Here is a 25,039-nt window from a genome sequence, read left to right as displayed (position 1 = left end):
ACAGAATGTGTATACATGAATGAGTGTGTGTGTGTACATGTGAATGAATATAAGATAGAGACACAGAGACCGATGAAGACAGAGATGGTGGTAGGGGGAGGCCTTGGTCAATAATATGAAAAAAACAAAAACAAAAACAAAAAACCAAACAGTGCATTTTGGGATTAAGAGGAATAAGTTTGGCTCATTACAGCTCTTATTTCAAATATTCAAAAGCTTAAGTTTTTGTTGGAATTTCTGGGAAGTTCTTTAAAATAGGTCATTAAAGATTTACAACAGATCCTCTGTGGCATCTTACTACCTTTTAGTTTGAGATACCGTTTTACTTTTTGAGACATAACCCAAAAAATCCCAAGCGAAACATAACATAACCAAATATTTCAGTTCTAAAATCCTTTAAATAAAGGCATCATGTTGCTTAAAGACAAGAATAGTTTAAAACCAATACTTACTCATTCTTCAAATATTTACAAGCATATAGAAGATACCACATGCTGGGCTCTGAGATTACAAAACTGAGTAAGACACAATCTATCACCTTAAAGAATTTAAGTTAGTTCTCTACCAAATAGCAATACCTGGGAGTCCAGCAAATACCACAATCATCCTTGTAATTTTTTCGTGAAGTCTTTGTACTTTTTATGTAAAATCTCCTAATTTTAGAAGTACTAGTGCTTACTTTTTTTTTTTTTTTAAATCTAAAATATGGTGTACACTATCTCTGTTAGCCAGATTCAGCCTTGGGCCACCAGTTCATATGCAACTTTTGGAATAGCTGAATGAATCTAACAGTAAGGTAAACAACATCTCATGTAAAAAGAATGAGAAAAACAAAGAAACAAGCACCTACCTTCTTACAACTTCCTTCCATCCTTCCTCTCTCTTTTGTCCACGCTTAGGACTTGCTACTGTTAACTTCCCATTTGGAGAGGAAAGGGGAGATGGACCAGATTTTGTACAAGTAGACAGAGAATTACTGGTTACTTCATTGACAGTCTCTGACAGTCTTTAACAGAGGGAGGAAAATAATTAAATACAGAACAAATGTAGAATTTTAAATGATAGAGGCAATCTATTACATAATTTTATTTATTTTTAGAATAAATATGGTAAACAAGTGAGCAACTTATTTCTCACTTTTCAATATTTAGCATAACATGAAGAGTCAATTAGAGGTCAAAATTAGCAGAGCTGAATTATAATGACCCCTAAGAAACCACAATCAATACTTGTCATGGGCTAAAATTTAACAACCAAAATAAAGAAGTTACATAGTAAAAATAATTTTCTCTTTCATTAACAAAAAACTTCAAAAATAGCCTATTCTTCCGTTAAAATGAAATTGTGACTTCTTTAGCACAAAGACAAACCCTTGTTTTGCCAATTGTTAATTTGTTTTTACTAAAAAAATCAGCAACAAAGAATTTCATGATGATACTATAAATAATAAAAATGAAAATTAGAACTAACTTTATTGAAGCCTTGCCAGAAACAGATTTTCTCTCTTCCTTCGGAAATGTAACCAGAACTGATGGCTGCTTCTTGCTGGTCATGGTGGTGGTCACCACAGCAGGTGAATGATTGTCACTCTTTCGGCTGCTGTTGCTGTTACTGCTTTCATCACTGCAGCTGGAAATCCTCATGTTATCACTGTCCCCACTCTCACTGGTACTGCTGCTCTTGGACTCTCCGTTTACCTTCTCTGGCTGACTATATGAGATTGGTAGTGGATCATCAAATATAATCTGAACATTTTCTGGAGTAATTTTATTTTTCCTGTTTTTCCTCTTTGAACTGGTTGTAGTTATGGTGTTATTTCTTTTACCATGGGAACCTGCCAAGGTTGTCCACGTTGCAGATATACCTATGGTAGTAGTGGTTGTGGCACTTGGAGGCTCTGTCAAGACTTCAGGCTCATCTGTAAAAGAAGCCAATACCAGCAATACCAAATTAGCAAGGTCTAAACATTTTTAGAGTACATTTAGCTTTAAACACTTGAAAAACAATAAAGACAGGAGTTACTCTGCGACTATTAGATGTAAAGTCATCAATAATTCCAGCATTCATCAGTAATTAGATGGATATGACACCCATTATCCTCTCTGTGCTCAAGTCCTAAAAAATGCATAGTAAGCCATTATAAAAAATATTTTCGGAACAATCTGGGAAATATGAATATGTACTGTATATTACATATTATTATGTTATTAAATTTTATGTGTGTAATAGTAATGTTACTGTGGTCACATAAAATAATGTTCTTTTTCTGGGAAATACATATTCAAGTATTTAGTGGTAATTTTGCATAGGGTGTCCAACTTACATATAATTTGTTCAAAAAGAGAAGAAAAAAGATAAACCAAATTAATGTGCCAATGTTTTAATCTAGGTGACAGGTGGTCATTGTACTATTCCATAAACTTTTCTATAGTTTGGACATTTTTCAAAATAAAAGGCTGGAGGAGAGGGAAATTACACTCACACACACTCACTCACACACACACACACACACACACACACACACTGCATATATATTTGGTGGTTTAATGGCAATGGTTTGTTTCTCCTCACAATATCTTCGTATCAAATAATCCTTTAGTTAGAACCTAGTTAAAATAATTCCCTCATTTTGAGAAAAAAAAATCTAAATATCTTAGGACAATAAATGATACTATGGAATTACTCTTAATTTTTTAGGTATTATAAAAGGTATTGTGATTATGTAAGCCCATGTCATTCCTAGGATATGTATTGAAGTTTTATAGGTACAATGCCAGGATGTGTGCAATTTACTTTCTGACAGCTTAGAAAATAATATGCATATATATTTAGAGAGAAAAAAATAAAGCAAATATGGTAAAATGTTTATTTTAAAAATCTAGGTGGAGAGTATTGAGGTATTCGTTTTATCATTCTTCCATCTTGTCCTGTAGCTTTGAAATTCTTCAAAATAAAAAGCTAGGGAGAAATCAGTAAATTAAAATAGTATATAAGTACTTCAAGAACTTAATGATTTAGAAATCTACTTTTACCTTAAGTTATTGATAGTTAAGGAAATATAATTTTGATTACAACATATTACATGAATCAAATTAAATGGTAATCTAGAGAAAATACCTTCAACTTTATGTTTTTCTTTTTCTTGAGCAGCTTGGAGTTCAAAGTTCTCTTTATTTTTGGCTTCAATTTCTTCTAGTTTTCTTCTTTGTTCTTCCTTTTTCTTTCGTCTCTTCTCCTTTCTCTTTTCTCTTTTGGCAGCCAAAGCCAGCCTGCGGCTTTCTTCTCTTAACTGTGAAAGGATCAATAAAACAGAACTGCCTTGTAAAAAAAAGTTTTCACATAACGTCATTTTATCATAATGGAACTAACATATCATAAAATTTGAAGTCATCTAGTTCAATTTATTGTTTGATCAAGATCATAGTCAAACCACAGTAAAGAGAAAATATTTTTAAATGTCAAGATCAAATTAATGATAAAAAACAATTTAATTTTAAAATGGGTGAATGATACATAATTTCTTAATCACTGAAGAAATGTGCATATGGTAATATGCTCCCAAATTACTCTGGTTAGAAGAAAAGAATACAAACTGCGGACCAGTGATCCCATTTATTGGGAAAGTAACCCTTTTATGTAGCTCTATTTGTAGAAACAGAAAAAGGTGAAAAGGATACAATCAAAGCTACTGACTACAGTGGGACTGGAAGAAGGGTAGCAGAAAGATGGTGGCTTTCAATTTTATTTAATGTAACTGTTCATTGTTTTTTATTTGTGAAAATGGTTACTCCCATCGTCAAAAAAATTAAGAACAAGTTTAAAAGTATAACATCTCTTAATAAGTGATGTTAACTATTAAGTTCTCCTTTTTGATTCATAAAGGGAAAAAAATCATCTTCAAATGGTTTCATTTCCATGTTCTCTAAAAGACATTTTCAAACTATGTACTCCCTGCCCATAATCCCATATTCTGTGGATTATGTGTGTGTCTTTGTGTATTTAAATGTAAGTATCAAAACAATGACAGTTTATGGAAAACATCACAATATCCTAACTAATAAAACCAGAGCTCAAATATGGCTCCAAAGGCAAATCAGACTTCAGTTTATTTTTTAAGTTAAGTCTTTTGCTTTTGCTAGACCTGCCTTTTCAAATTATCCATGTTAGATAACCTGAAAGGTTTTGTCCACCTTGAAAGTTTTTACACCCTCAGGCAGTGCACCATAATTACATTCTCTTGCATGAAAGAAAAATCTTTTGTCCCTGAAAAGAGGAAAAATCAAAGAGAATTTGCAGAACACTGATACTTTCTCAGGCAGAGGGATTTCAGGAAGAATACAAATGGGATGTTAAAGATCAAAAAATTGTCTGCATGGTAGCCCTGGAAAGTTTTGCTAGTCTTCCAGAAGTACACAAATGCCAGTCTGAAGACCAGTAAAAGAGCAGTTTTTCACCTTACAGAAGAACGGAGACGAAAACACGGGTGACTTCACTCCCTTACTACACAGGAAAAGGAGTAATATCTGACTGAAGCCATTTGAAAGAAGGAAGTATGTGACTCTGCTCATTGAAGCCTTGCTTAAATGGAGCTAGCTGCCTGCCCTCAGGAATTGTGCTTTCTCCCTCTCAACTCCAGTGAGGTTGTCCTGTCTGAATCTGACTTTGACAGAATGAGTAGGTTAAGTGGAAGGGGAAAGAAGGAGTAGAAGGGGGGTGAAGGGTATGCCAAGAAAAATATTTTCAAAGCAATTGGGGCCAAATAAAACCTATTTTATCTGTATCCTATCTGTATGGACAGAAATGCCTTGAAAAAGGTATATGGCAATCAAAATAACCAATGAAGTTTAAAACTTATGGTTAAGCCAGGATGGGTTTTTGGATTTGCTGGATTTTTTGTCTGGTGGCAGGAGGTCGTTTTGACTGGTATCAAGAGGAAAAAGAACTATTTTAAGAATAGCAAAATTTAAATCAGAAAGCAGACCCATTTGGTCTAGATGTGGGTGGGAGTGATGGGCTAAGGTAGGTCTTAGTTTATAGGTGCAGTTGGTTCTTAGGTATGTAGGTGCCTCAGGCCTTAGTTCTAACAGTGGAGGAGGTCTTTGACAATAGTAAATCTAGATTATCAGACTCATGGTTTAGGAGTTCTGCCCTAAAGGCAAGGTATTTTCTCTCTAAATCTTAAAGTTCTATGGCTAGTATCTGGGTAATCCCATAGATGTACTAACCCTTTCAACTCACTAAACAGTGGAGCACAAATTCAGAGGTCTCAGGAAAACTATTTCTTTCCAAAGGACATTATTTCAGACTACAGCTGTAAAAGAAGGTATCTACATGAAGGTATCTAAAAACTTAAGCAGAATTAGAAATATAGATACACATTTATTAAGAGGCATCATAAGTTTGCAGTATATGAAACCAATAATTAGATGAGATCACCAAAGGGAAAAAGTTATTAATTACATGAATCTGTATTTTTGTGTGTGTATTATATATATAGGAGGGGGATATCCAATATTTAAAAAGAAGAGCAAATGAGAGTTTAGGAAGGCAAAATCAGAGGAAGAAGAGTTTTATGAAGGAAAGTGATAAGTATCACAAGTATGATTAAGAACTGAAAAGAGGTAGCAAAATTTGGCAGTTAAGATGCCACTGGTGGGGCGCCTGGGTGGCTCAGTGGGTTAAGCCGCTGCCTTCAGCTCAGGTCATGATCTCAGGGTCCTAGGATCGAGTCCCGCATCGGGCTCTCTGCTCAGCAGGGAGCCTGCTTCCTTCTCTCTCTCTCTCTCTCTGCCTACTTGTGATCTCTCTCTGTCAAATAAATAAATAAAATCTTTAAAAAAAAAAAAAAGATGCCACTGGTGATCCCTGCTATAGTTAGTTCACTAGAGTAGGAGGGGAGTAGGCAATTGATCCTGGGCTGAGAATTAAAAATTAAAAGTAGAGTCCAAAAGCATAGATTATTCTCTTATAGTATCTGGAAAAGGCAAACAAAATACTGAATTTGAGGTAAAGTTTCATTATAATAGTTACCTTGATTATGTAGGCAGAGGATAGGAGTTAGTGCAGCTGTAGACACTAAAGATAAAAGAATATGGGAGAGGTGGTAACAACTGATACAAGATCCCAAAAAGAACAGATGAAAGCAGAATAAACCATGAAGTCTGGAGGTACAGAAAACAGATTTAGAAATTCAGTCCACATCCTCTATTTTCTTACAAATGACCTCATTTCACTTACAGGGGAACTGCTATATTGAGACTATATGGGGGAGGGGAAAGGCTTTGAAGAAAAAGTCAAGTTGTAGAATAACTTCAGGGTGAAAAGGAAAAGGCCCTAACTCAAGCGGTGATTTCTAATTGAGGTTTCAGGAAGCAATGTGATTTTGAGAATCAAACTTTTTAAGATGAGAACTTAAGAATCTGGGGAGAGGCAGTCCAGACTAAAAAAATGCTATCGCATATTTACATAAGTGAAAGTAAACGAGTTATGTGAACAGTAGAAAACAAACAATAGCGAGTGATGAGCCTAGAGAAGTAGTAAGCTGGGAGGACCTGAATGTTTGGATTTTCCAAAGCAGACAATAAAAAGAGACTGACAGTTTCTGAGGAAACAATAAAGAGAGACTGACAGTTTCTGAGGAGGGGGTAAGGTAATCCCACCTGTGTATAAGAAAACTATGGGAACTGTGGAAAAGCTACACTGGAATGGAGAAGGATTAAAATGAAGGCAAAAGGTGAAAGAGACAAAAATACTTATTGGTAGGAAACCCACTGCAATCCTTCAGGTGACAAATGGTAACTCAGAGGAGAGGATGGAACAGAGGCTCAATTGCCACAGCTCAAATGAAGATGATGATGATGATGACAGTGATATGGTTTAGTTCGTGGAGCGTCTATACCAGGCACTGGGTTGTTAACTTACTGCATGAATTCATTTGCTAGATAGAGGGAAGCAAGGATAAGTGAGCAGCTGAAAGTTACAGCAAGATTTCATTACTGACTCATGAGTAGTGATACCAATAATAGAAAAAGAGGTTAGGGAGGATCAGGGGAAGGGAAGGGTAGGATCCAGAAAAAATTTATTGCTAATTTGCTATGTACTAAACATGCTTCTAATCTTTGAACTAATCAGTAAACTAGACAAAAGATCCCTACCCTCATGAAGCTTATAAAACTTAACATTTAGTGGGGGGGGGCACACAGATGACGAACGTAATACATTACACAGTCTTCAAAAATGTGTTAAATACAATGTAAGATACTAGAGAAAGGGAAGACAAGACAAGTGCATATATGGGGAGAGATAAGGGGTTTTGATTTTAAAGTGATTTTTTTTTTTTTTTTGAGAGAGTAAGTGAGGAGGTGGAGGGGGCCAGGGGCAGAGGAAGAGGGAGAAAGAATCTTAACCAGGATCATCGCACACAGGGCTTGATCTAATGACGTGGAGATCATGATCTGAGCTGCAATCAAGAGTTGGATGCTTACCTGACAGCCACCCAGGAACCCCAAGGGGTTCTGATTTTAAAGAGGGTGGTCAGTGTAAGCCTCACAAAGGTAAGGTTTACGTGAACATCTAATAGATTTGAAGGATTTCAGGCAAAGAGGACAGCCAGTGCATAAGCTATATAAGCAGTTACAAGTTAGAATTGTGGTTCTGGGGTAGGCAAAGATCATGAGTTGACTTTTGGACACAAGTATGAGATCTCTAATTGGTATCCAAATGGACAGGTTGAGTAGCTAGTTGGATATGAGACTGAAGTTTAGGGAAGAGGTCTGTGCTAAAGATATATATTTGGGATCAGCTGGTATATATTTAAATTTAAGAAGCAGGATGAGATGACCAGTACAAGAAGATGATCATATAAAGAGCTAAGGGGCTTGCTAACTAAGGGAAAAGAAAAGGAAGAAGTAGCAAAGGAGACACAGAAGGACCATTCAGGGAGATAGGAGAAAAACCAAGCTAAGAGTGTGTAGAGCAATAGAGGTCAAGTGAAAAGAGTACATTAGGTGTTAGTGGCTTAGTGAGAGAAGAATGAAGTGGCTACATGAAAGTCACAGGGGACCATAAAAGAAGTTTTGTTGAGGTTGTGAGAGTTAAGAGCCTGACAGAAGTAGATTCGAAAAGGATGAAGAATTCTAGGTGCCTGGTGGCACAGTTGGTTGGGTGTCCAGCTCTTGGTTTCACCCAGGGTCTCGATCTCAGAGTCATGTTATCGAGCCCCGTGTTGGGCTCCACACTCAGCATGGAATCTGCCTAGGATTCTCTCTCCCTCACTTTGCCCTTCCCCCTGATGCTCTCTCTTTCTCAAATAAATCAATCTTAAAAAAATAAATAAATAAAAAAGGATGAAGAATTGGGAATAGCCAAAATAAGACGACGTTGCTGTTACTGTTTAGCTGCAAAGAGGAGCAAAGGAATGGGCTTATAGCTGAAAACTGGGGAAAGGGAGTTGGAGGAATCAAGGGGATTTTTAAGTTTGGAAACTAAGCTCATATGCTGATAAGAATGACCCAAGAGAAGAGGAAAAATGATATAGGACAAAGAAAAAATTGCCACAATGTTTTTGAGTAAGGGAGACCAGATCTAGTTCACTAGATGGACTGGTTACAAAAAGTTTACTTAGTAAATGGGAGGAAGAATATGGATAGAAATTCGTGGGTGGGGAGATGGGGTGGGGAAAGTCTGACAGTTTACTTCCGAAGCTACAGTTCTCTCACTGAGGTAGAATGCAAGGTAGTTAACTGAGGGTGAAGGAGAGGATGTATTGGAAGTCACAGGATAAAAGAAAGTAACAGTGGTCTAAATGAGTGGGAGAATGAAATAAATTAGGGAAATACAGTATAAATAGGCAGCATTAAAGAATTTATTGTCACCCATTTAAAGTGAAATTCATCATCAGGGTTGAATTTTTTTCTGTACATTTAGTTACTAGGGTACATACAGGTAAGAAGAAGAAGAAAAGAGTAAGGAACAGTGTAGGGGGGTAGGACAAATGAATCCTACAATATACTGGTAGGCAATGTTGTCCAGATTGTTGGAGGGAGAATTCAAGAGGCAGTAAAGCTGAAAAGACGATCAGAGAATGAAATGTATAAAATTAAGATTGTGGAATAGGCATATTAGAAGCTTCAGGTGATGGCAAAAAAAGCCAACTAAAAATGTCTAATAGAAATATTTTTAAAAATACACTCTATACACTCCCTAAAAAGGAATGCAAGTTTACAAGGAAAAAAGTAGGGGAAGAAATAGTAGGTAATAAAGTTGAGGGGTGAAACAAATATATCAAAAATGCAGACCAATAATATTCACTAAGGATACTAACAGTTAGTTGTTAATGTCCTAAGAGAACAAGCAATTAACTGACCAGATAAAATGCTCCAAAGCAAGGGCTCTTCCACATAATAAATGCTCAGTAAATAAATGTTTGCTGAACAAGGATAAGGGAATCTGATAAATATAATGGATAGTATTTTCAACAGCAGTTTTTACAAACCTATTGACCCAAATTTTCAAATTAGAAAGGCTGACCAAGTAATTACTTTTATATAAGCAATAAATTACCTATACAGAACATTCAACTTAGACCAGACAAGACAAACTCTGGTGATGTTCCTAAATCAGATATGGTGGAGCCAGAATACATTGTGTTTCAAAAGGTGCAACAAAAAAGTGTATTTTCCCAGATATAAGTCATAAGTAAAAAACAATGAACCAGACCCTATCAGATCTCAATCTGATAATTTTTCAAATAGAAATACTGGTCTAGAGTTCAGGAGAGAAGAACCTCCTCTGTAATACAGAATTTTATCTCTACACTGCCCCCCTTTAAACTGTTTATAAAGTTATCTGTGCATGAAAAAGAATCAGTTTACATCTAATTAGTTTATGGTTAAGAATTATTTATCACTTTGAGTTTTAATAGTGTGGAAAAATATGCAATGACATTTGAAAGACGTTTCTTTTAGTTTGCTTTAAACCTGAGGTTCTTGAAAGCAGGAACATCAAGGTTAAGAAATATTGCAAAGAATTAAGGAAATGACACTTGTGGTGCTGATAATAGTAGAATATTCTAGAAGTATTAAATTTAAAATATATTGACCCAAGTAAAGAAACTTATTCTATAAAAACAAAATCACCCAAATATAAGGGAATACGTGTAAGGATTTTTATTGTAACATTATTTGTAGTGACAAAAAAAACTGGAAACAAACTTTCTATGGAGTATATTCTACAGTTAAAGCACTATCAACTGCCAATATCAATCAATTACTGAGAGAGGGAAAAGCAAGTATTAATGTGTTCATAGGATTCTTTAAAAAAAAAAAAAAAAAAGTACACCATATCCGTTTGTGTGAATATTCATTTGCCCAAGAAATACCTATTGACCGCCTATGACATGCCAGGCACCATTTTGTGGTAGATGCATTGTAGTGGTAGAGTCTAACAAGATAACTAAATATAATACAGTATTTAGAACGTTACACAGTGAAAACAGAGAAGGGAAGAAGAGTAGTAAGTGTGTCTGTGGAAGGGAGACTAAAGAAAGAGGCAAATGAAGGGACAATTAAGGCAGAAGGCACAGTAAGAACAAAAAGAGGATGGTCAGTATGGATGGAGCAAAGTGACCAAAGTAATAAAAAAATACATACATATGATCAGGGAGGTGTAAGAAGTATCATGAGTGGGCAGATCACATACATTCTTAAAAGGCTTAATAGGTAATTGTAGAGGTGCAGATTTTAGTTACCATAATAGGTTTTTAATTTTAGTTAAATGTTACAATGGTGACATAGTTTTTTCTTTAGTTATCTTTGCATATTTCACAGTTTAAACTGAACACATTGTAATAAAGAAAAAAAAATGAAGTTGATTGAGAACAGGTATCTTCATAAAGATGTCTCCTATAAATTGCTTCCTGACTTTATAATCTATAGGTATGCAATAAATTCCTAGGTGCATTTAATGTAATGTACAAATATCAAGGCATGAAAAAATTAAAAGTTTTATTTAAAAACAGTTATCTATGTCTCAGCTATAGAAAGGATGCAGATTTATAAAAATGCAAAAAAGAAATAGTATCATGAAACAACTTAGAGTCAGGAGAGTTCTAAGATGTAAAAATAGGAGAGTAATGATAAAACAGGGTATTATAGTACTTTAGGAAGAAAGAACTAAGAGGTAGTTTATGTTCAGTTAAGAGTGGGAACCCAGGGGCGCCTGGGTGGCTCAGTGGGTTAAGCCTCTGCCTTCAGCTCAGGTCATGATCTCAGAGTCCTGGGATCGAGCCTCACACTGGGCTCTCTGCTCAGCAGGAAGCCTGCTTCCCCCTCTCTCTTTGCCTACTTGTGATTTCTCTCCCTCTCTCTCTCTCTCTGTTAAATAAATAAATAAAATCTAAAAAAAAAAAGAGTGGGAACCTGGGAATTTGGAATCAAAACAAAACAACAACAATAAAAAACTGGGTTCAAACCCTACTCTAGTTTAAGCAAGTTACTTAACTTCCCACAGATGTAAGTTTCTCCATCTGAAAGGGGAAGGTAGTAATGTTTTTTAGTGAGAAGACTAAAATAATACATATTTTATCATACCACTTGGCACTACTATATTGCTTGGTATTTAGTAGGCTTTAAATAATTAGATAAGACAATATAAAAATAGGTAAAGCAATAGTTATAATGGTTATAAATATCAATCTCTCAATGTGCTTATATTTTTTAAAAATTTCAAAATGGCCAAAAAAGCTAATTTGTTTGATCAGAATTTAAACCAGATTTTTTTTTTAAGATTTTATTTATTTATTTGACAGACAGAGATCACAAGTAGGCAGAGAGGCAGGCAGACAGAAAGGAAGGGAATCAGGTTCCCTGCTGAGCAGAGAGCCCTATGTGGGGCTCCATCCCAGGACCCTGGGATCATGACCTGAGCTGAAGGCAGAGGCTTTAACCCACTGAGCCACCCAGGTGCCCCTAAACCAGATTATTTTAAATGAAGAACCTCCAATATTAAATATATTTTCTAAAAAATAAGTGTAGCTTCACACTTGAATTAGGATAAAATCTTAAAAAGAATTCATTTTTTATTTATGTAAGTTGAAATTCATAGTTTAACATAAGTCAGCAAATACAGTAAAAAAAAAATTACTCAAGTCAAAAAAGGTTAAAATTATCACTATATAGCCTTTATAAATTTAATCAGTACTTTTAAGTTTGATAGCAGTTAAAAACTTTTTACAGCATTTTTAACCTTTTTATAAAAGATCAAACATGGTAGAATATGTATTCCAACTCCTTTTCCTGCTGTGATTACTATTTGTGTTACATTCTAGAATATAGACTCATTGATAGGAAGGGGGAGAAAGAGAGCTACAAGACTGCAAAACCAAATGTTGTCTGTAGTATTTTACTCCCTGTGGAAATAGATGGGAATGATGCTCTGCCTGAAAGAGAAAAGTATAAAACAAATCATCCATTTAAAAAATGTACTCATTAAACATTCCACAAAGTGGTTGCAGTGCCCTGGTTGGTTATGTGATGGTAATACATTTGGTACATCTGATAAATTTGTTGGCAATAAATTATAAGGTCTAGGATCAATGAAAGATCAATTTGGATGGGTATTAAGAGATCATTTGTTGATATAAAACTAAACTTGATTATTGAGGTCAGGTTTTCTGACTTGCAGATCAATGCAACTCCTGTAATAAAATTTTGTTAATTTGATTACAAAGAAAGTTACCTTAATGATTTTTAAAGTAGTCATAATTCCCTCTAACTGAGCCAAACTTGGAGAAAAAAAACATGTGCATTGGTTAAAGCAGGAACAAAATGAAATGAAACCAAAACACAACAGATTACCAATTAGGCAGAAGGCAAAAGAGGAAAAGTAAGAACTTTTCATATGTAAAGGTTACCATTACCTTTTCCAAGTCTAACTCCTCTAATAAAATGCTGGCATTTTTGTTTGCTTCAGCAGCCTGTCTATCTTTGGCTTGTACTATTGATTCCATACAAAGATGACACTTCTTCAGCATCTCCTAAAATAAAAAATTAAGATGTTTGCAGCCTCAAAAAACAATTCACATTTAGAGAGATTCCTGAAAACACAATAGTTAAGGTACTTGAATGAACATAAGCAATAAAAATTAGTGGTAGGGCAAAAAAGGGTACAAATAAAATAATATAAATGGTGTACATTTTTTAAGTTTATTTCTTTATAATCTCTACACCCAACATGGGGCTCGAACTCAAGATCCTGGGATCAAAAGTCTCATGCTCTACTGACTGAGGCAGCCAGGAACCCTGTTATGTGTTTTTTTAAAATACACACGCAAGAGCCTTTACTGTCCTTCAAAATAATATCCATTTGACTGGTACTTTGGAAACTAAAATTATTTACTCCTAACATTTAAATGGACAAATCATACGGCAAACAGAGCTGCAGTAATTTATGCCAGCTGGCTAATGGGGTAAAGGAAAAGGTCAATGTCAACAAAGAAAATGGGTTTAAAAAATGTTAAAGAACTTTATTGGCAGATACTGTTCTCAAAGCTTTAAGCTTGGTTGTTACAACTTCATGTGCAAGAATTACGCTTAAAGAAATTACAGACATGGGTACTTACATACTTTTCTCAGTGATTTCATTCTTAGAACACACTACTTAACAGGAAAGGGCTATTTCCCTATTGAGAGTAACATCTTATTTTTAATCTCCCCACCCCTCCAAAAAAAAAAAACAACAACAACAAAAAAACAAAAAAACCCCAACAAAACAGGAATGTTAATTATCACAGAGGAATGCAGAGGCAGGCAAGACAATGAATTAGCTATGTAAATAAAATCCATGAAAATATAATGCTCACTATTATGTAGTAGAAAGACATTTTTGGGTTCATTGACCTCTTCCATTTTCAGAGGCATGTCTTAGGATTTTATTCAAACCTAAGTATAAACCCCAAGTCAAAACATCAGGGGGAATATCCCAATTAGACGTCTAACAGGATTTATTTAACCTTCTCTACTTTTCCTGCAAAAATTCTAGCTAATTCATTCTTAAGCTGACAATTACTCCAATACTGAAGACATTAAAAGTTTTCTTGCCATGACTATTGTTTAGGTATTTAAAAAAAAAAAACAAAACAAAAAACTACTGGGCTTGTTCCTCTCAGAAGAGATTATCAGTTTGGATAAACATATACATAAATTATAATAATGATGAATAATAACAATATTTGCTTTAGACTGTTTAGTGTTTACATAAAAATTTAATTAGTTCAAGTACTATTAAAAAATAAAATTCTATTAGAGAAAGTTTTAGTGCTTCTTCAGGTAAGTAAATAATCTGAAGTATCTTTGAAACAGAGAAGTTCATTCTCAAATACTAGATAAATGAAAACTGCTATAAGCCACACATTATTGCTTAGACTAAGGCTTTTTTCTTAGTGGGAGACACACACATAGGTGTGTATATGTGTGTGTATGTATAACCAAATGGGATCGCTAGCTCATAGAGTGGGATGAATTTAATCAGTGTATTACCTTATCAGTGATGGTTGCTATGTATCTCATACATTCAGAATCTGATGGAAACTGATTGACTTCTTTGACTAAGTAGCGCACCACCTTCACATGACCCTAAAAAATAGATACCAATGTCAGATTGAAAACAGATTCTAAGAGGATTCAGTATATCTACAGTCTGTCTTATCTAAGGTTACTTTGGCATCAGTGCCACAAAATAAAGTCTTAATTAGATATTATTTGCACTGTAAATGAAAAAGAGACAGACTCTGGTTCTGTTAAGTCTATACTGTTCATCTTCATCCCACCCTCCCAAGTACAGAATAACCTGACCTAAAATTCTAAACAACAATGAATTAAAAAAAAAAAAATCAGTATGAATAAAGTTTTTTTTTCTTAAAGAAAAAGACAAAAACAAAACCTCGTTTGTTTCTAGCTACTTCATAAGTGAGCATCCTAATTTAAGCGTTAAAAGAGTAGAAATAACAATTTTGTTCTTTCATATAAAAACAATGTACAGCACTATACTAGAAGTGTAAAAGGAATAAAATATTCTTTCCTAAAGCATGAGCTATGATTATAAGATTCACCGTAACACAGTTCAATAAGCTCAAAATCATTAGACCAGCGCTCAAGAGACTCTAACTTTATCCAGTCTACACTATTACTCTCTGAACACAACACCTACAAATTAGCCAGTCCAGTTAAACAGACCATGTTTAGTATATTTTTCTATCTCTCCCTTTCTATCTTTTTCAAATATTCCTATCTTTTAATGAATAGTTCAATGCCATTCGCATCATTCCTTGATATCTCACCAACACTTCTATATTATTTAAATTATATGGGACACTCACACAGTTACCTGACTTTGTGTGTGGATCTTACCTCCCCAATTAAATTCTACATTTAAAAAGTACAACTGCTGCTCTCTGTACAGTGTACTATCCCAACCATTACAGCTGCACATGGTAAGGTACTAAAAAAAATGGAATGAATACAAACACTGTTCTTAAGGAACTAAGTCTATCTGGAAAGATAAGATATATGCATGTTAGAGTAATAATTACAAGGTAATTTTAGTCAAAATGAATGACAAAAATAAGAGACGGCAGAACTTCTACAACTTTTAGAAGATTAAGTATCTTACTGTGAGCTCAAATAGGACTGGAAGAGTTTCTGCAGAATGGGAGATTTAAACTATACCCAAAGAATGAATAACTCTGAAAATGAGGAAAGACATGAGATTTCTGAGATGAGAACAAAGGTGATGTGAGAGACAGCAACAATGAAAAGACCAAGCAAGGAGAAGACTCTCCACATCAGGGACTCATAATGGGAGATGAACTTGAAGAGCACCAGATTTATGGTGGCTCTGAACAACAAACTAAGACTGGATTTCAAAGGATGACAAAAAAGGAAAAGGCTCTAGAAGAGGATACTAACATAGTGGAGAAGTTAGGAAGATTAACTTGATAACCATATATGTTAGCTTGCTTGGAGAAGAAGTAGATAGTCAATGATAAAGCGTAAGTTTGACTGGTGGGGAAAAAAACATACAGAGTCAGTGTCTAGGTAGCCTAGAATACCTAGGGAAGAGGTGGTATAAAGTATAGGAGCCAGAGAGAATTAAAAGACAAAAAGGAGAAAGATGATTTTTTGCAATTTTATGTTAGAAGTTTTCAATACAACAAATAATTGGCAATCTATCAAGGGATTTTACCTACCTGTCTCAAAATGATAAAACTCAAAATTATAAACTCTAAAATAGTAACCAAGTTTTCCCAGTAACAAATTTAAACTATATTTAAGAGACCAACGAAAACATTAAATGAAATTATACACAGCTCTGTGCTATGCATTACAGGAAGAGAAAAAAAATTTCTCTTTCACAAAATTTATTTCTATTTCTAAATGCAGCTCATTTGATATTCAGTCATTTCAAAATACTGGTAGCTAGGTTTTCATTATTTATTTCATTATTTAATTCCCTAGTAATTAAAGCAAGTGATTATAAATAAATCAATTTAAGTTAATTTTTCCCTGCTGTACTATTATAAGAAAACATCCATCCGTAAGTAATTACTCTTAATTGGATTTACATTTTGTGAAAGATTAAGTTTGCAACTAGATTTTGAAAATACTACTTAGAACAACTTTTTACAAGTTTACTTCGCTTTATTTATCAATATCAACATTAAAGGTTTTTCTGGGATACCTATATCTACCTTTCAAGTTTTGCCATCAACACAGAAACACATCAGTGTTTATTTGCATAGTATTTTATCGCGTTCGTCACTACTGTTAAATTCTAAAATAAGAGTCTTCAGTGATCACTAAACTATATACCTTTTAGCCTAAGTGAAAAACATTCAAGTGAATGAGGATGAAAGAATTCTACCTTCCTAAATGCCGCCATAAGAGGAGTTATCTTGCGGTTGTCTGCTGCATCCACGTCTGCACCTGCTTGCACCAATAACTGAACCACATCAAGATGTCCACCATTTGCTGCTAGCCACAATGGAGTGTTCCCCTTCTTGTTACGTACATCAATGTGAGCTCCCCTAAATGAATGACACATATGTCATTGTTTAAAATGAAATGGAATGACAGAGATAATAAAAATCAACTATAAACTTAGGAAAAATATTCTATGAAAGTGAAAAATTATTTATATTATTGAGGGACTAAAATACATGTTTCTCAAAATTATGAAGAATTTCTGATCATCAAATTTAAAAAATAATAACATACCAATAATTGCTTTTTTAATCTTAAAAATAATGACTGAATAATTCCAAGTTTCAATCCTGAGAAAATGTGAATTTTATTTAGTAAAAAATAAAAGTACTTCCTATTAATAGCATAACCAATACATTAAATAAACAGTATACAAGAGACACAAACAGTATCCTACGAGGCACTTTTATCTATTTCAGGTTACTTGTATGCATGTATTTGTATTACGTGGCTTTGGAAAAGAATGAATCTAAAAATAACATGCAGGTTTAGCACACGGTGGGCAACATGGTAAGACGCAAGGTGAATAACAGGTGACAGAGCCACTACTAAATACTATTGCTCAGGACACCATGCAAATGTCTTTAAGACTGTTAAAGCAGGAAATCCAATTAAGCAGACAAGTATCTATGGAAGACTGGCAGGCAACTTCTGAAAGACTGAAAGCAGAAATTCTCCTGGATTGTCTGATACCTTGAACAGTTCTACAACTGCCACTTAAAAGCCCTCACTGTTATTTAACCAAACAAGACAAATGAAAAACTTTCGGGGAAATCAACAATAAACTTTAGATTACTGCTAGACTTAAGATTTTTAAGATTTTAATTTTAAGATTTTAATTTAAAGATTACTGCTAATCTTTTAAGATTTCAAGTGATACTCTTTTTCGAAAACTCAAACTGTATGGGAGATGTGAACATGGGTGACAACAGCTGGATGTTCAAACAGCTTATTATAGTGCCTTAAGAGTATATACACACCCAAGACAGGAAGAAAATAAAGTATTTTTAGGTTATACTGAAATAAATCAGACAATGAAACATAACTCTGGATAGGTGGGAAATAAAAGAAGTAGGTTTAAAAATAAAATAAAACATGCACTTGTAGTTCCCGGAGGAAGTAATCACATTTGCTTTTTTAATAGTACAATATAACCAGACAGAATAGTAATCACTGGTACACACAGTCATGTATGAAGAGTATGATAACATCATACCTGCCAATGAGAAGCTCACAGAATTTATAATGCCCTTTATCTGCTGCTATGGTTAAAGCTGTATCTCTCGAAGAGGGTACTGGAGGGGCATTAACATCAGCACCTTTATCCAATAGAACTCGGCCCACCTCTGCATATCCACCAGAGGCAGCTTCCATTAGCGGTGTGAGGCCAGTCTAGATTTAGTGAAAACAACAACACCACCACCACATAAGAGACTGAAAAGAGCTAAAATGTTTAAAGAACAATCTGGGGAGCAACATAATATAGTTGTTGCGAAAATTCACAACTAAATTTCAGCACTGACACCACCAGCCTGAGTTACAGTGTGATCTACTGAACAGTATCCTACATAATGCCAATTTATTGTGGAAAAAAAACTGTGTAAGATGCAAGCATTTGGCATAACTGGTGCTAATAAATGCTTCCTCTTTTCTCTTTCATGATACTATGTATTTTCTAGCTAATAACCCTAATGTCATTATTACCTATAAAAATTTATTACTGAGGTATTTTCAAGAATGCTTGAGTACACAGAATGATTTCTGATTAAATACATTTAAGACATGTTACCAGAAAATACTAAAATTATAATTAGCATAATGCTACTGTACACCTTAAATACTGAAGCAATAAATCCATGTATAAATCTCAGACTTTTTCTTACCTTAGCTCTGTGTTCCACATTTGCTTTTCTATCAAGCAGAAGACTAACCACTTCAGTTCTTCCTTGGAAGCAGGCTAAAGTAAGGGCAGTGTTCCGATTGGTTTCTATTTGAGCATTTATGTCAGAGCCCATGTCTAACAGGAGCTTAACAGCAGCTGTGTGCCCATTCATAGCTGCTAACATCAGAGGAGAAATGCCCAATTTGCTACCAGTTCTGGGGGTGGAGGTATGGGGAGAACAAAGGTAAAGAATATAAATTTCTATAGAATTCTATTTCAGGATTTATTTAAGATTCTTTGTTTTGCAGGATTATTTAAAATAATTTTTCTCAGCCCTAGTATATCTGTGAGATATGACCAGGACTCCATTAGAAATTTTTTACTACCTTAGAACTAGAATACTTTCTGTATCTCATTCAACATAATGACTTGGACTGAAAAGTGATTATTAAATATTAAGTTATTATTATGATAGATTTTCCATCCTAAAGCATATACTTTCTTAATAAAAAAATAAAATTTCTTAATAAAAACTCCTAAGAAAACTGTGCTTACTTTTAGTACCATTAGAAATACAGTAAGTGGTGTTTTTTCAAGTTTATATCAATAGTTTTAAGTATTTAAATAAAATTAAAAATCTCCCAGCAGTTTGGATTCTAAATTTGTAATGAAGGCATTTCCTAAATATTGCATTAAAAATATAAGTGTTCTACAAATAGCTTATCATAACACTCTTAAGGGGCTTATAGAGAGAGAATAAAACTTGCCTAGAATTAATCTCAGCTCCTGCATTTAGTAATATTTTGATAATGTTCACATAGCCACCAGAAGCAGCCAGGCTTAGAGGTGTGTAATCAGAAACATTCCTGTGCTCTTTGTTTGCCCCTCGAGCTAACAATAGCTCCACCACCTGAAAAGAAAAGAGGAAAAGCTGTGTTTTCTTCTTATGGTGAAACAATTTGCAAGGTGTCCATTTCTGATTTATTTTTCTGATATATCGTAGAAGAAAAAAACAGGAAAGTCCTTTTTTAATCCTTTGCACAAAATTAGATTCAAATGATAGCAAGAATTCTTAGAAGCAACAGTAAACTAGCTTCTCAATTAAAATCCATTTTGAAATTGTTAAAATGACAGGGTGTGTTCATGCAAGGTCTGGATCTCAGTGTGTTGTTGTGCAATGCATTTTAAAAATTACTATTTCTGTTACTCTATCACATAGCAGTAAAATAAGATTTTTTCATTTATATATGTAAGGGTCTGTATGATATATTTTTAAGATTTTATTCTTTAATTTTTAGTAATCTCTACACCCAACGTGGGCCTCAGACTTACAACCCTGAGATCAAGAGTCTCATGCTCTACTGACTGAGCCAGCCAGGTGCCCCTATTTAAAGTATTTTTTTTTTAATTTATAACCAATAACTAAATGTTTAAAAACTTGGAATAAAGTTAATGCTTATTTTTTTCCTAACATTTTATTATGAAAAATTTTAAACATACAGAAAAGTTTAATAAATGTACACATACTCACTACCTATATTCTACCATTAATATTCTACTACACTTACTTTATCATATCTATTTGTCCATTTTTTGATACATTTCATTTCAAAGTAAATTGTAGAGAGCTGCAATTTCCTTAAATACATCAACGTATGTATCATTATTAGAATATTACTTGTTTTCAAATTTTGGGGGAAAAATTTCTAACAGCAAATGCTCAAAACTTCAGTGTACATTTACAGAATACTGACAAATGCATAAAGCTGATGTTCTTTAAATCCCTGTTATTTACTCATGCCTCTTTCTCAGTCAATCCTACCTATAGCCTATTTTTATCTATATCTATCTTAGATCTTCAAATAGATGAAATCACAGTGTTTGAGAGTCATTTCTGTGTATTGCATAGCATTTCATCATACAAATATTCTACAGTTTATCTACTCTCCTACTGGTGACTACCTTTGCAGTCTCTAGTTTTTGGCAATTTTGAATAAAGTTGCTATTCTTTCAGTAATATATTTTCACTGTTCATGGGCTCTATCTAGTAGTAGAATTTCTGGGTATATGTTTAGTTTTGTAAGAAATTACCAGACCTTTTCTGAAAGTCATTGTACCATTTACACCCCCACAAATAATAAGCGAGTCCTGACTGCTCCACATCCTTGGCAAGATTAAGCATTGCCGGTCTTTATCATTTTAGCCATTGTAGTTGGGCTATGTGGTGGTAACCCACTGGGATCTTAATTTGCATTCCCTGATAGATATAAACTGGTTACCATTTATTGAAGTACTTATTGGCATCTTTCGTCCATTATGCCATTTAATGCACAAAACAACTCTTTGACACAGGAACTAGTATTTTCACCTTCATTTTGCAAATGAGGCAGAGAAAAGTTAGATTATCCACGATCATAGCTCTTACCTTGCTCTTAGTACTAGTAAAATATCCTAAAATACTAACTGGGAAATAACAAATAATGTTAATGAACAGTGCTTTGTCTTAACATATAAGCTGAAACTTTACTCATTTGAATAAAGCTATGACCAATTTTAGATTATGACTTCTATCCATCACTTTTTTGCTTTTAGAGCCAGTAACACTAGGTGGCTTATGTGACAAGGTTATGAAAAACAAGACCAAAAAATGGCATTATGCTGTTTTATTTTATAGAGAGTCCCTTAAACAAGAAAGTAAAAAACCCTAATCAAATTTCTAAAGTTATTAATTCCATTATGCAAAGATAACTAACCTTAGTTATCTCTCAAAGGGAATGGTCTATTCCCAGAAAGTAATAAACACTCAATATAAATTAGTTTGTGATTTTATAGTAAAATGAGTTTCCACTGTTTAATAACTTCAAAATACTTAACTGTTCCAATGACACCAAATCAAAGCAAAAGAATGTTATAGGCAAAATTATTACCCTAAAAAACTTCTGTATCTGTTACAACCTCATTTGTTACATTTTAGTAAGAATATATAAAGATTATAGTATGCTATAGGCTTTAAAATTGCTTTGAAAGGAATGGAACCAACTGATTTCTTTTTAACATTGAAAAATTTCTTATCATATAAAACAAGAATTATTTCAAGCTATATAATGATTGAAAATTTCAGTTAAATCAAAATTTTACTTTTATTATAGTCTAAAACCAAAACCTTTTGGTTTTATATTCTAAAACCTTAAGCCTTTACATTTCCAACTAAGTTTTTCAATTTAATGTTATTATTAACTTTAAAAAGTTCTGCCATAACGTTCAATTTGAGATTAATGGAGATCTCCACACTTTCTGATGTACCAAATCAAGCAGCTTTTTTACTGTCTTACTTCCTATCATTTGGGTTAAAATTCTTTTAATATACCAATCACCTCTACTGTGAAATATAGGGGGAAAAATGATACAAATGTATTCACATTATCAACCAGAAGGAAGAGCATAGCAGAGACAGGTTCTTTGTTGTCTTCTATCCAGAACATCTGTAGAAACAAGTGCATCTAACCGTCCACACATATAATGATCTACTCCAAATATAAAGGAGCAAAAATCATATATTTAAAAACTACAAATTGGCCAAAGCAAAAATTTTATGGGAAAGAAAGAAAAAGTAAAACAAAAAACAACTGTATTATCACCAGGCTCCAATTGTTTTTAATCCACAAGACAAAGGATCACTAACTTCTATCTTCCTATTCATGTACCATTTTATTAGATTTTTCATTCTTTCTGTGCAAGAATTATTCTACCTCTTAAAGAACTTTTATCTTCTAGTTTACTAAAAAATCTAGTGGGTTTAGCTGATTCAAGTTCAATATAACCTAATATGATATGACAGGCAAAGGGCGGCGGGGTCGGGGGCAGTTTAAGGTGCGCAAACAGGGAGGTAATAATCTACCACTTCATTGGCCAGAATAATTTTAGACATAATATTTCAGGAGGGATATGGACATAATGGGTAGAACAGCCGGGTGAGAGATTTAGAAAAGGTATCTTCCAGCTAATAATCAAAAGAACAGGACACGCTTTAGGTAACTGGCAGAGACTCAAATATCTATAGATACAAGAGGATATAAACCTCTTACCATTAATTCAAAGAACAGAACGAAGAATAGCGGGGAAACGTAGGGAAGGCATAACTTGGGCTTGATAAACAGGAAAACTTTGTAAAAGGATGGTGAAAAAAAAAGGTAAAACATTTTTAAGCTGAGTAAGAAAACGACCTGCATAATCTAGGATACTTCTTAAATCTAAGATTCAACAATACCCTAATTGAGAAGTTGCCAGTACACAGAGACAGCACAACTGGCTAATCAAAACCCTTACAACTAGATTTAAAAAATGGATTTAAAAAAATTAGGTTGCCCAGCTCATCATTAAATGCCAGAAGAAGACATACATGGGTATAGGCTATAAATTCTTGGGCCTACAACTGATCACACCAGCGGTTCTACCCTACTTAAAAAATGAAAAGGTCATATAATCTCATCTGAGAATCTTTCTTTCAGAGTTGAGGAGTGGGGAAAAATGAAAAGAACAACTAAAAATTGAATGCTCTTGATTCCCTACTAATCTTATGCACCGAGAGCAATAGATGCTGAGCTTAAGTACCTTTCATGCCAGGTACTCTGGGATAGAAAAAGACAAGTGAATATAGTCCCTGCTTAGCAGGAGTTTACTGATTTGATTTGAAATGGCTTAATCACTCCCTTAGCCTGAATGCAACACAAAGGAATTCCCATGGCAGGTACTACTACTTTTAGATAAACATAGTAATAGATGTGACTTTTCAGACACAATGGTGTATGCTAACACAATGTTTGAAATTATGACCTATTAGCAAAAGGACAGTTACTGTGATAAATCCAGATGTCAATCCATTATTCCCATCAAATGATATAAGTTAAAATATGTGTTTGCTAAACAGATGGGACAGATATTACACTGGGGAAAATGTTACCTCCTGTCTCCCCCCAGAACAAGCCAAAGATAATGGTGTGTCCTTGGTTCTTTCTGACTGGGCTTCAATGTCTGCACCATTGTCCAGCAATATTTCCACAACACCAACATGACCAGCGGTGGCAGCCAAGATAAGTGGAGTAAAACCTGGAAAAAAATGATCTTCTCACTACATGTTAAGCAAAACAAAAACAAAAACAAAAACAAAAACACACTGTTTTTCATTACATCTATCACAACAGGGCTAGAAGTAGTATTTCTTCACAGAACACAAATATTCCAGAAAAAACATTAACAAAAGTAAACCCTACCTTTCTTGTCTCGGTGCTCAATACTAGCTCCTCTCTCTAGCAGTGTTTGTACCAGTTCTTCATGACCACCAGCACAGGCCAGTGTTAGCGCTGTATCATGATTACTTTCAGTCTATAAAAAATTAATTTTTTGATTAATTTTAAAATTACATCAATTATATAATATATACTTAAACTAAATACAGACACAGATGTCCCATTCTACTGTATCAAACATTTGGTATTAAGTTATTTTTTTCATTAGTGGCTAACTTGTGATTTTGTAAAGGCTACAAAATAATATTTGAACTTTATGGGCAATTCTTAAACATGAAGGGAAAAAAGTATGATTTTCAACCATATGCTATTTACAAATACATGATTAAAAGCAATAGTGTTGGACTCACTTTTGCTTCTAGCATTAATGGAGTAGCACAGAAAAGATCTGTCTTCCTAACTCAAACAACCAAAAACGAAAGGACGAACTATCTGAAATGATGGTATTTAGATAGGCAGTGTGCAGCCGTGATCACGGAGGGTAGAAATGATGAAACTCAACTTAATGCCTGGAGAGTTTTCAGGCTGCTGTGCAGAGAGGGTACCCAAATACAGCCTGGCAATCTCCCTGAGTTGAGAAGACAGAGTCTGGAGCAGTCAGATGGCTAGAATTCATGCGGCAGACTACTGGATAGGAAAGCACGACAGAGTACTCTAGATATCTGCAGAGGGTCTTTGGCTGAGTCTTTGAGCTGCGTTCTGATTAGCATATGTGCATGAGGAAAACTGAGAGGCCAAGAAAAGACCACCAGCAGGCATAATAACACCCAGAGCTTAACACAGGGCCAGCAATAGTTTGGTTCCCACCAGCCAGA

General features: G+C 34.2%; 1 protein-coding gene across 5 annotated transcripts in view; it reads right to left on the bottom strand.

Annotated features, from left to right (window-relative positions):
- The window catches only part of ANKRD17 (ankyrin repeat domain 17), a 169,544-nt gene that overhangs the window by 23,335 nt on the left and 121,170 nt on the right, over positions 1-25,039 (bottom strand). For all 5 annotated transcript variants that reach the window (XM_032842277.1, XM_032842334.1, XM_032842481.1 and 2 more), the window contains 11 exons: positions 24,189-24,300; positions 23,879-24,024; positions 19,686-19,828; positions 18,920-19,133; positions 18,253-18,428; positions 16,918-17,080; positions 14,535-14,630; positions 12,917-13,033; positions 3,118-3,289; positions 1,471-1,918; positions 851-1,006 (listed from right to left, as the gene is read on the bottom strand). In XM_032842277.1, the coding sequence (XP_032698168.1) occupies positions 851-1,006; positions 1,471-1,918; positions 3,118-3,289; positions 12,917-13,033; positions 14,535-14,630; positions 16,918-17,080; positions 18,253-18,428; positions 18,920-19,133; positions 19,686-19,828; positions 23,879-24,024; positions 24,189-24,300 (1,943 nt within the window). The remainder of the gene's footprint in view (positions 1-850; positions 1,007-1,470; positions 1,919-3,117; positions 3,290-12,916; positions 13,034-14,534; positions 14,631-16,917; positions 17,081-18,252; positions 18,429-18,919; positions 19,134-19,685; positions 19,829-23,878; positions 24,025-24,188; positions 24,301-25,039) is intronic.

Source organism: Lontra canadensis, unplaced genomic scaffold (genome assembly GCF_010015895.1).
Source record: "Lontra canadensis isolate GAN:19392208 unplaced genomic scaffold, GSC_riverotter_1.0 scaffold1, whole genome shotgun sequence".
NCBI lineage: Eukaryota > Metazoa > Chordata > Mammalia > Carnivora > Mustelidae > Lontra > Lontra canadensis.
Note: the sequence above shows the minus strand (reverse complement) of the source record. Positions and strands in the feature narration are given on the sequence as shown.